General features: G+C 47.9%; 1 protein-coding gene across 14 annotated transcripts in view; it reads left to right on the top strand.

The window, feature by feature from the left end:
* The window catches only part of ERI3 (ERI1 exoribonuclease family member 3), a 132,433-nt gene that overhangs the window by 36,501 nt on the left and 82,742 nt on the right, over positions 1 to 13,190 (top strand). For 13 of the 14 annotated variants that reach the window (XR_004973906.1, XM_036348201.1, XM_036348192.1 and 10 more), the window contains 2 exons: positions 2,546 to 2,605; positions 6,925 to 7,016. Coding sequence is in view for 13 of the 14 variants with exons in the window: in XM_036348201.1 (XP_036204094.1) it covers positions 2,546 to 2,605; positions 6,925 to 7,016 (152 nt within the window). In the remaining variant the exon portion in view is untranslated. Of the gene's footprint in view, positions 1 to 2,545; positions 2,606 to 5,657; positions 5,738 to 6,924; positions 7,017 to 13,190 lie in introns of those variants that run through there. The other variant, XM_036348203.1, reaches the window with a different exon arrangement.

A 13,190-nucleotide genomic window follows, 5' to 3' on the forward strand; every position in this document is an offset into this window, starting at 1 on the left:
GTATCAGGTAGAGGGACCAACTTTCTTAATTTCACTCCCTCTTCAGCCAGTGCCTTGGCAGAGCTGAAAAGATAGCAGTCCATCCTTGGAGGAATTGATAATACAGGGGAATGAGGCCTCCCCCTGGAAGACTGCCTCTAGTTGAACCAAGAGCTCAAGCCTCTGTGTCTCTGGGGGTTGAGTCAAGCCCTTTAGGAAGTCAGCTGTAAGCTGTGTCTTGCTGGACCACCAGTGTGGCATGGGTAGCATGGAGAGAGAGGGAGCTGAGCTCACTGGGTTCCTCCCACGCTGGTAATTCTAGGATTACTGACCACTGCAGAGGAGTGTGAGAAAGCCCCAGGACCCTGGCGCCCCACCCCGCCTCCACGGTGGAAAGAGGAGGCCTAGTCTGTGGTGAAGCTCCCACAGAGAGCGCCCTGGTTTTCCTTTTTGGTAGAGTGATGTTTCTTTCCCAAGCCAGGGATTTCCCTAGGGCCCAGACCAGGTGCTTCTGGGGTGTACAGATGCTGACCTGAGTTCCATCTCCAAGGAGGGAGGGTTCTTGGCAAGGGTGCCATTGGTTTCTTGTGTGTCTGGAAGCCTTTGGCATTGATCTCATCTGAGTGACCCTTGGTGGCAGCCAAGAGAAGGAGTAGCCCTCCCTTGTCCCAGAAACTCAGACCAGATATGAGACTGGCCCACAGACCCTGGAGCTTTCCAAGAAATAAGAATGGATGTGGGCCCTCTTCCAGGATAGTCCTGACCCAGAGCTCCGAGCTTGGGGATATAGCTCGGCCCTGAGAGAACTAAGCAGAAGAGAAGCTGGGCCAGAAAGGGCAGTGTGGGTACATGGGTGGTAGTCATCTGGATATGGAGCTGGAGTTGGTAACAAGTCTACTCTGGACTCTGACCCCTGCATGCTGAGGCACAACATGGCCACTGCCTGCTCAGTGTGTGGCTCTGGAAGGTGTACATGCTCTGGGTGGTAGCGGGGCTGGGCATAGGAAAGAGCTGCCAAAAAGAACACAGATCCAATGAAGGTTTTCATGTTTTTCGTTACTGCTGACTCCCTAGTTCCTAGAATGGGGCCCAGCATGGTGTAGGCTCTCCATGAATAGTGGTTGACTAAATCAGAGGAGTCTTAGCACTCCAGGATTAAAGCTGCTGACCCTGGCTCGTCTCCTCCCTGCCCCCAGCCCTCAGTAGACCATCTGTTCTTCTCCTTGGCTCAGCCCTCCCTCTGCTGGGCAATTCTCTGGTCTCCCAAGCAAGGAAAGGGTGTGGAGGTGCCAGCCGGGTGGGCATGCTGTGGGTTAAAGCCTTTTGAAACAACAGTGTAGTTAATCTTTCTAATTTATTTTCCTTTTAGACCATGGGAAGTCTGTAGGCAGCAGCTGTTACCCAATTAAAATACAGATTAATATAAAAACAGTTTCTGGAATATAAAATAGAGTGGCTGTGTCCTTACACTTCCTTAAAATACCACCTAATAATGACTTGATGAACTACAGAAACCCACCTAGAGGAACTCAGCGTTCTTAAAATGAAAATTTCTTCCCTGAAAGGTGTGTATTACCATTCCATGTAAGTCACTATGAGAAAATAACCTTCCCTCTTAGTGCCAGCGGTTCCTGTGAGTTGGGTATTTGGTATTCATTAAATGTAATTATAGTTTAATTGGAGTTTAATCTGCACCCCCAACACTTAAAAAAATAAGAAGTTTCCGAGCAAACCTTCGATGTCTCTGGAAGTAGCCAGGGGCACAGTGGGCATGGTGATCTCCAGCTGAGTCCTGTTCTGTGGATGGGGACCTCCTGCCTCAGATCCTTGAAGCGATATGTTCTAGTCTGTGCTTGAGGGATTTTTTCACTACAAAACAAAACACAACAAAATAAAGCAACAAGCTTGTTTAACCTAAGCCTGCCCTGGGTGGAGCATAGGCCTGTGAGTCAGAAATTCTCTAGACCAGGTTTGTACCTTAGGCCTAATTGCCTGAGTTTCCCCATCAGTTAAAGGTGCCTGTTTCCTGCTTGGCTAGTTGGTATTGAGGCTCCAGGCATACAGGGTGAAGGGTGGAGCTTGTGGGACTCTCTGGCCCTTCACTGGTGTTAGATGGGGAAATGCTGGACATCGAGGCCCAGAGAAGGGGTGGACTTGAAACCAAGTGTGCCTGTCCTATGTGGTTATTCCCTAAGTCCGACCAGAGCTTCTGTGAAGCTTGGAGGTGATTTACTTTAGACTGAAATTTGTGGGGAGTTATTGAGCCTATGGAACACAAAAGACACGTAAAATCTTTTTTTTTCTCTCTTACAAATGAAAGCTGAAACAGGTATGAGACATACCCTGTGATCAGAGGGTAGATGTGTATCTATTTCAGGGCAGGATGTTGTTGGGAAGTTTACAGTGTGTCCTAGGACTTGATTCCCAAGGCTTCTGTCAGGTTCCCAGCCTAAAGCAGTGCAGGTCAGAGTTCTTTACAGTAGAAGGATAAAAACAGAAAGGAAAGGAAAAACAGAAACTCCAGCTTCGAGTTTTCCACTCATTGGCTCTTTATCTTTCCTTTCAGCTCACCGGGATTATTCAAGCCATGGTGGATGGTCAGCCCAGCCTGCAGCAAGTGCTGGAGGTAGGTTGAATGACCTTTAATTCCTGACCTCTGATCCCTTCCTGCTGCCTTTCTCTCCCTCCCCTCCTGAGAATGTAGCTGTGTAATTTGACTATGATTATGGCTTGATTAGAATAACATTTGCTGTCACATCAGTGACATGCTGTTGAGGGTATTGAACCATTGATCTGTCATCTCCAGCTGTTCCCGTCAGGGTTACTGACAAGATGTCCGAGTGCTGCCAGGAGGCTGGCAGAGAGCCCCCACCCCTTCCAGTGCTGGCCAGCCTGCACTGGGCAGGTTGGGGAGGAGCGGAGCTGAGCTGTGGCACTGTGGGACTGGCCCCGGGGACTGGAGGTGTTTTTGTTTAGCTTTAGTGTTGGCTTCTTGTGGCATGTGAGCACTTCATTAACTCACCCAGAACTCCCCATCGATGGCTTTTGTTTGCTGTCGGCTCCTCCAGGAGGTGCGGCTGGGCCCGCCTGCCCCACTGCAGCTTGCTGCTGGACGCATTGTGCCTGTCGGGTGCAGAGGCTGTACTGGGTAATGATTCCTAATCAGAATAATTACAACAATTGCCTGTGTGAGGAAAATCAAATTAAAGGCTTTAGAACCCTTGGCAGAGACCACACTTCTAGGATGTTCTCCTCGGGGAGCTGGTAAAGGTTAGGATGCAGCTTCTTGTGCTCCAGCCTAAGAGGAGGAGGAAGGGCAGTGCTCTGCCTCAGCTTGTCTCCCAGCCCCCTCTGCCTGGGGGTTTTCAGAGAGGGAGACTGTCCCTCTCCCAGGTCCCACACCCACTCCCTTTTCTCTAGGGAGCAGGGAGAAGATTTCCTTGGGTGCTTTATTTCTCTTTAAGACCAAAGCACCCAAAGCTGAACCCCTGTCAGAGCACAGGAGAAAGCAGATTATCTGGGGAAGAGCAGGGCACATCTGCATTGGAGGTAGTTAGCATAGAGGTAAGAGGGTGGTGACAGGAGAGGGAGAAAGAGCTGTTTATTTAGCCAAGAGGGCCTGTCCCACAGGGGTGAGAAGTGCAGACTGAATTTCCTGGGGCTCCCCAGGATGGAACCAGAGCCAGAGAGCCAGGTTTTGGCTCAGCCAGTGGCAGAGTGCTTCTTGTCCCTGACAGTGTGCAAGCCCAGGCTCTGTGACCAGTCAGGTTCTGGGCAAGGAGAGGATTAGGGCACCTGCAGAAGGCTAGGAGAAGATGAGCTCTGAGGTGTCTCCCAACCCTATTGTCCCTCTTTTTTTTTTTTTTTTAATATATTTTTGATTTCAGAGAGGAAGGGAGAGAGAGATAGAAACATCAATGATGAGAGAGAATCATTGATTGGCTGAGTTCTGCACGTCCCCTACTGGAGTTCGAGCTCCAACCCAGGAATGTGCCCTTGACTGGAATCGAACCCGGGACCCTTCAGTCCTCAGGCTGACGCTCTATCCGCTGAGCCAAACCAGCGAGGGTTTGTTCCTCTTTTTTTGACAGAAGATTCACTCTTATGACTGAGGGGCCTCCCAGAGTAAAGGAGAAAGAAGGGACCTATCCTTCCCTCTGGCACAGCCTGCATCCCCAGATAGGGCCTTGCTCCTGAGGGAGGATAAAACACAGGCAGCTTGTCCCTGGAACGTCTCTGTTTGGTTGGGGTCTTGGGAGGAAGATGCTTGTTCTGGGCCATCACCAAACTGTCAGTGGTGCCAGTTGAGGGGGAGATGTATCTTCAGGAGGCCAGCCCTGGAGAGGAATGCTCAGAGGATTCTGAGTCTCCCCCAGAAAGCTCTTTCTGCTACTTCAGCATACTTTGTGGGAAAGAGGGAAGATTTCTGGCATCAGCCTAAACAGGGAGTCTCTGTCAAGATAAGGAGACCAGACCGGCTCTGCTGATTATAGAGCTAAGGAGCTAACTTTTTGTCTTAACCAGGCCCTGAGCAGGTAGTTAGCTAGGTGTTTGCCTGCCTCATTTGTTCTTTTTATTTTTTTCCTTCACTTAGCTCATTTGGCCTGGCCATCTCTTCCCACCTCCCCTGTCCAGCCTGGAGCCAGCAGAGAGAGAGAGGATACAGGAGTGAGTGGTGGTCATTCCCTCATCCCAAGACAGGGTCAATGGATGGACTTTCTAGGCTCCTGTAAACCCATCCATCCATCCATCCACATAGCCATCCACACATTCATGCCCCACCCATCCACTCATCTATTTACCATCCATAATCCACCCATCAACCCATCCATCTATCCATCTGACATAGATGTTCTAAGGAGGCTCAGGCTGGGTTCCTTTAGACCTTGGGTAGCTGGAGGAGGTCTGTCCTAACCTAGTGTCCAGCCTCAATTCCTGTTCCTCCTTTCTATAGACTGTGGACTGTGGTCACATTACTCCCTACTCATATTTCAATTTGAAAATATCTGGGTTAGAGATTACCATAGTGAATAAGACAGATAAGAGTCCCTGCTTTCATGGTGCTTATAGTCTGGTGAGGAAGGCTGACATTAAACAGATAATTGCTTCTCAAATACACAGTGATTGGGCATGTGCCTCTGCCTTTAGTATCCTTTTCTCTGTTCCACCCTGTCAAGCACCAAACCCCTAATTCAAGTATCTTCTCTTTTTTTAATATGTTTTTATTGATTTTTTTAGAGAGAGAGGAAGGGAGAGGGATAGAGAGATAGAAACATCGATGAGAGAGAAACATCATCTATTGGCTGCCTCCTGCATGCCTCCTACTGGGGATTGAGCCTGCAACCTGGGCATGTGCCCTGACTGGGAATCGAACCAGTGACCTCTTGGTACATGGATCAATGCTTAACCACCGAGCCACACTGGCCAGGCTCAATTATCTTCTTTCTGAAACCTTTATGACTCCTTTCTCTGTAAATGGTAGAGTTAGCACTTCCTTCTTTTGGTCCGGTAGCATTCTGGTCACTTCTTTATTACTGCATCTATTACATTGTATTATGATAATCTGCCTCTCTCCTCTTCTTAGCCTACTGTCTATTTTGTAGTAAGCACTTAAATACATTATTACATTTAATTCTCAAAGCAATCTGTAAGGGGAGTCATCCTACCTCATTTTACAGATGAAGGAAACTGAAGTTCAGAGGGGTTAAATGACTTTTAAACGACTTCCCATCAATGACACAGCCAGGATATTGAAGAGCCAAGGTTAGAACCCATATGTGTCTGACTTTCAATCCTGCATTTCTAACTACTGTGCCATAAAGCCTTTAAAAATGATCCTCCTGCCCTAACCGGTTTGGCTCAGTGGATAGAGCGTCGGCCTGCGGACTCAAGGGTCCCAGGTTCGATTCCGGTCAAGGGCATGTACCTGGGTTGTGGGCACATGCCCATTGGGGGGTGTGCAGGAGGCAGCTGATCGATGTTTCTCTCTCATCGATGTTTCTAACTCTCCTTTCCCTCTCCCTTCTTCTCTGTAAAAAATCAATAAGATATATTTTAAAAAATAAAATAAAATAAAATAAAATAAAAATGATCCTCCTGTGTGAGTGGAGCAGTGGTATGACCTGCTGCCCCATGCTTGGGATCGTCTGAAAAATAGGTGATGCTTCATGAATTCTTTATCATAATTCTGTCATTATATACAGACTTTAGTATTTGTACTTCCAGTGTGAGTGCAAATAATAAAAACCATGAAAGGGATGAAGGGAGAACTAGACTCAAAAGTGTGTTTAGGAGCAATTTCTTTCCCTACCTAGGAATTGTGCTCAGCCTTCAAAAGAATTTCTGAATTTTAATCATCAGTGAGGAGAGGAGAGATAGCAAGTTTGGGGCCGATAATGAGCTTGCTTCCACCCAGCAAAGGGTCTTCTGCTAGAGTCATGGTGGAAATTAACTTCACTTTACTTGGGGAATAACCAAATTCATAAGTTTGGTTAACAAACATTTGGTGGGAGGGTCATATGAATAAGTGAATGAATGAACCTGTGGATTGGAGTCCCTGCTTGGGGATCCAGCCTGTTCTCATGGCCCAGGACAGCCCATGTCTATGCTAGACTCTGCCTTTGAGGACCAAAGGTATTTGGATTGACCTACTGGGATCTGTCCTTATCCTGTCTATGGTAAGTAACAGGGTGTGGAGAAACCCCCATTACCCTTCCCCCCAACACTTCGTCTTGTGGGATCTTCCCATAGGGATTGTCCTGCAAGTGCCTCTATAGTTCCCAGCCAAGGCTGAGAGCCCAGAGCAGAGCCATGGTTGGATAAGATTACAATTTTCTCCTGCTCTGATTACAAGCAGCTTATCTGCGTTTCATTGTTGTGGCTCTTCATGTACTCAGGGCGGGGGGAAAAGAAAAATCTCATCTGTTCTTGTTGTGTACTTTTCAGAGAGTCGATGAGTGGATGGCGAAGGAAGGCCTCTTAGATCCAAACGTCAAGTCAATTTTTGTCACCTGTGGAGACTGGGACTTAAAAATCATGTGAGTATGAGAGGGGCAACTTTGCTGGCAGGGCTTGGGATCTGTGGGACCAGTTCTTGCCTTTCACAGAAATAAGTGCCCATCTGGGCCAGGGAGTCCCTGGATTTTGGGGGCTTCCAGGATAAGAAGAGGGCTGGGAGCCCTGCCTGCCTATGGGACAGCTGTTTTTGCCAGGTGTCACTACTTAGGACAGCCCTTCAGTTGCAGGGCTACATGTCATTGCCCTGGAAGGAAGAAGTTAAAAGAGGGTACGTATATATGTATGTATGTATTTTTGTTAATTCTTGCCCGAGGATATTTTTTCCATTGATTTTTGGAAAGTGGAAGGACGAGAATGAGAGAGAAACATAGATATGAGAGAGATATATTGATTGGTTGCCTCCCACATGCACCTCAACCAGGGCCAGGGATTGAACCTGCAACCCAAGTACGTGCGTGCCCTTGACCAGGTATTAAACCCAGAACCCTTTGGTTTGCGGGCCAGTGCTCTAACCACTGAACACAAGGGCCAGGGCAAAGAGGGTTTTTCTTTTTTAACCAGATGCATAGTGATTATTAGTCTAAGTGCATTAGAAATAGTAACTCATTTTATAACCATAGGTACTCTTATTTCTATTTTTATAGATGAGAAGATTAGAGAACAAAGAGGTTAAGTAACTTGCCCAAGACACACAGGGCCAGGATTCAAACCCAGGCAGCCTATCTCCAGGGCCCTTTCTCTTAACCATTATACTGTGTTATCTTCTTTTTTTTTTTTCTTTTTTTTTTTCCCTTATCTGGGATACTAGGCCCTGATGATTCAACTGAGAGCCAAGTGTAGAATGAGAGAGGGCTACTTCTAGGAAGCTGCCCAAGTCACCAGTCTCCTCTGTTCTCCTTTGTCCCATTGCTTTTCCTCCTTTGTCTCCTGATCCTGGAAGACAAAACTGGTTCCTTTGCTGGGCAGACACTTCTGTGTCTTGTCTGTCCTCATGGATACCTGGCTTCAGACAGCCCCCAGGGAACTAAAGTGGGGTGGAGGTGGGAGGGGCATTGTTTGCTGAGGATTGATAGAATCGATAACTCTGTGTTCTTTGTGACTGATGGTGGCGGCAAAGCATTATGTGTGTGTGTGTGTGTGTGTGTGTGTGTGTGTGTGTGTGTATGTGTGTGTGTGTGTTTATATACGAGCATACACGTGCATGCACCTATGCTTTTGAGCATAGCATGGGGTATTAGTGGGGAGTTGGGAGTAGCGGTTCTGGAGTGATATTTTCTACCAAATTAGGCATTATTTTCTCACCAAGGTCCTTTTTATGCCTTTTGGATACTGGGCATTGAGGCAGAGTTGTGCACCCAGCTTGGTGGGTGTCAGGCCTGCAATTGGATACCAACTCTCTAGGTGAGACAGGAGGAAGAAAAACAAGCTCAGGTCACATAAACACCCACACACCTCATCTCCCACATCCTTAGTTCATGTACACACACTGGCTACACACCTCCAGGTTTGCACACACAGCTCCCAGAGCGCCATGGGATCTTTGTGCTCCCTGATGACATTCATCAGTCAGGGAAATTATACAGGCGGGGCTGGTATGAATCAGAGGCGGGCTCCATGGAGAAAGGAAGAGGAAGGCTGTTGTTCTTGTTTAAGGTGTCCTGGCAGCTTTGAGCACTTGAAGCAGAGAAGGACTTAGTGGAGCTCCATAGCACAGGAGAAGCTGTTTGGGGTCGGGCAGAGTGCAGGCTAATACCAGACTTCTGAGGCTCCTGTGGTCCAGTCCAGAGGCCTGGTTCCTCCAGGTAGCCTCCCGGGGCTCCCACTCCTCTAGTGGTTTTCTAGTGGTCTTTGGCATGTTCATGTCACACAACCCACATTTCAGAATCTTTTGTGGCATGTACATACACAGGGTGGGGCAGAAGTAGGTTTACAGCTGTTCGTGTGGGAAATAATACAGTAATTAATAAATAACAATACAGGAATAAACTCTGTGTTTCATGTTCTCACAATACGAACAGCTACTTTTGCCCCGTCCTGTATGTGCATATGAAAATGTTCCTGGGCATGAAGTTGGGGACTATATGGCTGGGCCCCCTAGGCTTGGAGTCTGGCCACTTTGGCATGCAGTAGCAGTTCAGCCCTTGGCATGGTGGGCCCTGGCAGATTTAGGTGACTCCGGAGGCTGCTCTATATCTTCACAAGAAATGATGTAATCAACAAGGTGTGATCAAGTTTGGGGATTGGGTTGTTCAATCTAAGCATCTATGAAAGGGAACCACATTTTCATGAGTACATAACCATATGTCATTCGGTCCTCCTATCTTCCCTGGTTAGGAGGTAGTATCCCTTTAAAGCTGAAATGAACACACAAAACAAAATTAAAAACTGAGGCTCAAATTGGTAGACTCACAGCTAGGCAGAATTGAATTCTGAGACCATATAACATCCAAAAAGAAAAAAGGGGTTGGGCAGACTTGGGACGCTGGCTTGGGTTTGGATTGGGAAAGCCATGAAGCTCTGAAAGAGTGTGCAGGAGGAAGCAGATGTCAGGTGGCAGGGGTTGGGGGAGGAGAGCACTGTGCTGCCTTTTAGAAGCAGGACTCCGCATAACTGCTGGGAAGGCTCTTAATTAAATGTGTAACAAAATAAAAACAGCCAGAGAGGAAACCTAAGTAGTGCTGCGTGACGGCGCACAGCTTATCCGCGTTCCTGGAACCTCTCGTCAGATGGCTCGTCAGAGCCCTCACCTTTTCATGCGCCTGGTAAAGGCTGATGATGAGCCTGACAAGGGTGGTGTTAGACTGACACCCACAACTTGTTAGTATGTGGCTGACTTCTTATTTTGACATCCATTTTCAGATTTAACTAACTCTAAGGAATTCAGGAAATATTTCCATTTCCCACTCTGGTTTCCCAGAGACATGGCTCCTCACTGCTGTCCTCCCTCTCTCCCAGCCCCCGCTTCCCCCAACCAGCGTCACGTCACTTTTGTTGGAAAGGGCCTGATTAGTGAAGCACTGAGAAATGGGAACTGAAGTGGCAGCAGAAATCCCACCGGAGAAAAGAAATCTCCCATCCTGACAAAATCATTTTGTGTCCATCTTTTGTCAAAACTGGATGAGTTGATACTTCAGGTTTATGTGGGCTTTGATGCTGTAGTCACAGTTCCTGCTTAGGCAGGTGTTAATTTAGTAAGTGCTGATTTAATTTTCTTTCTAAACACATTTAAGATACAGCACTTGTTCTGGCATTGGTCCCTGGTAGCTGGCTCTCACTACCTAAAGCTCCTAATGGGGTTTAACGTTCTTTCACCAGTTTTCTCTCTTCTCTTCTTACCTAGGCAGGAATGTCTCTATAAAGGGGTTCCATCTTTGGCATGGTGGGAGGGTAGGACCCGTGCAGAGTGAGGAGGTGCCACCGTTGAGGAACTCAGATTTTAGCCTGTAGCTTGAAGATCTGGATTCACCAACTGAACAGCACAGAGTGGCCAGAGTCTTTCCCAGTGGCCTGTGAGTCTGAGAAGGGGGGCAGGTCAGGAAGAGAGAAGGGTAGGGTTGAGGGTGAGAATGGAGAGGGTAGGGAAGAGCTGCCACAAAGGAAGGCCTGGCCCTCAGTGCAGTCTGGGAAGAGGACCTTTGGAGAGGATCCAGGTAATCAGACTCAGCTCTGGTGGAGCAGAGTCTAGGGCTGCTCAGAGCCGCTGCAAGGACCCTCATCTAGCTCAGCCTCAACTCTGGAATTGAAAGTGTCAATGCTGGGCTGCCTTCCTCATGAGGGTGCATACTACACCTTTCTGATGGTGCCTGTGCAGTTGTGGACCTGGAACACTTCAGGTTTCAGAAAGTGTAGATCAAAGATACTTGTTCAGATTGCTCAACTTTATTTGGGGGACATGCACTCAGGGGACTATTGAGGGTGCCCTCAGGGCTGCAATCAAGTGGCCAACACTATTGAAGAGCTACAGTCACCTGGAGTGAAGTCCCATAGTGATGGAACCACACACTGGGAGAGAACTGTGGGACAGTGACCGTCCTGTGTGTGTGTGTTGGGGGGAAGTGTAGGATATAGACAAAAGGTTGGGACTTCTCGGCATCATTCAGCTGAGTTGACCACTTCATCCTTGAAATGCTCTTTATCTTTACTTTTCTGTGTCTCCCTTTCCTCTGGCTTTTCCTTCCCAGTGTCATACGGATGCTTTTTCCTTTTTTCTTAAATTTTGTTTCTTAAATATTGGTATTTCTTTGATCTCTGTCCTGGCTGTCTTTTCTTTTTATTCTGCACACTCACACTTACCAGAGTGAGCTCACCTTTTGCCATAGCTTCAAGTATCCTCTGTATGCTGATGTCTTATCATCTTTTTTCAACTGAGAAATGGAAACTGACATGGCAGCAGAGATCGCACTGGAGAAAAGACACTGTTCCATCTGCCATCTGAACTCCAAACTTTCATATCCAGCTCCTATTCTCTGTCCCCACCTACATGTCCACAGGCCCCTAAAAGCTCCAGGCTTATCTTTCTCTCAACACTAGACCTCCAACATTCCCTCAGATGGCGACTCAGAAACCTGAGAATCATCCTTGATTCCTTTCTCTGGCCATAACCAATTAATTGCCAAATCCTATTGAGTCTTCCTCCCAGAGCTTTCTCAGAGTCATTACCTTCTTTCCATCCCCATTTCCACTGCCCTAGTTAAGGTCACAATATTCTTTGTGGCTTATTAAATGTCTTTTAATTAGTCTTTTTTCATTCCAGTCTTGCTTCTTTTCCAGCAGATTGTGTCACACCCCTGCTTAACACCCTCTCCTTTGTTTGCACTGAGTGGCAGAGCCTTGGGATATTCTCTGATTTTTTTTGGCTGCTGGTACCTGGTCTGGGGTCGGTGGAGGTCTGGATTGTTAGTTCATTTTGATGTGGGGGCATGGTTGGCCAGGAGGTGTGGTGGGGCAATTTGGACTGAGAGCCTCCTTCCAGAGCTAAAAATGAATGAATCCTCAGATCTGTTTTAAGAAAACCACTGCCAGGCCCTGGCTGGTGCAGCTCAGTTGGTTCGGCATCTTCCTGTGCACTGGAAGGTTGCCCGTTTGATTCCCGGTCAGGGCATATGCTAGGGTTGTGGGCTCGATCCCCAGTAGGGGGCTTGCAGGAGGCAACCGGTTGATATTCCACTCTCACATCTCTCTCTCTCTCTCTCTCTCTCTCTCTCTCTCTCTCTCTCTCTCTCTCTTCCCACCCCTTTTACTCTCCCTTCCTCTCTCTCTAAAAATAAATAAGAAAATCTTGAAAAGTATTGCTTTGGGCACTCGGTATGTTTGAAAGCATGCGGAGGTGGAGCCTCTGAGCATGCGGGACATCTTATCATGTCACTAAGCCCATGAGAGCCTTGCCCCTTGCTCATGGGTGTGCCAGAGGGTCCCAGCACTGAGCTATGATTAGCAACCTGCTGGGGGAAGGGGCTTGAGTAAGAACTCCCTGGCAGTCCTCACTTGTCTCATTTCCTGATACTTTTATCTGTCACTGCAAGTGCTGGGGCTCTCCTCCTGAACTAATTAAGTTTGCATGTGTTTAGACACATTGCCAAATAGGGCTTAGCAAAGCGGAACTGAGCTACATCTCTTTCTGAGTAGAGAAGGAAGGGTATATGCATGCTTCCCCATGAGGGCCTGGGAGAAGCGCGGATGACATGGAGTGGGTGTGTGTACAGATGATAGGCATTATGCCCTGGCCCTCCTAGGGACACAGCAGGCCTGCAAAGCAACCTTCTGATTGGCTGGCAGGGCAGGTGAGAGAACAAGAACCAGCTCTCTAAGTGAATTAGGCATTCTGAGAGGGCTGAGGATGGATAGAGGGCAGGCGCTGAGGTATGATTTTTCTCCCAAGCACAAGCAAAACTGAATGTCAGGTTTAGTGGGATTTGCAGCGGGAGTTCATAGGGCTATGTGCTGTTTGCTCCCAGCCTGAACCTACCTAGGCCTAGAGCCACCTGTTTGGCCAGCAGAGCGCAGGTGGCCTTCTTTCTGAGGCTGTGAGAAGTACAGTAGAGACATGAACAACCGTAGGCCCAAGTTTTCCTTTTTGCCTACAAGACCCCAGTTCCCCTGCTCAGTCTCATGATCCTGTGAGATGGTACCAGGTGGAGATTGAGAGGAGGAGAGTGATATTGCCCAGAATCCCCCCACCCTGGAGGTGGGGTTCA

The sequence above is a fragment of the Myotis myotis genome, unplaced genomic scaffold, assembly GCF_014108235.1.
Source record: "Myotis myotis isolate mMyoMyo1 unplaced genomic scaffold, mMyoMyo1.p scaffold_m19_p_2, whole genome shotgun sequence".
NCBI lineage: Eukaryota > Metazoa > Chordata > Mammalia > Chiroptera > Vespertilionidae > Myotis > Myotis myotis.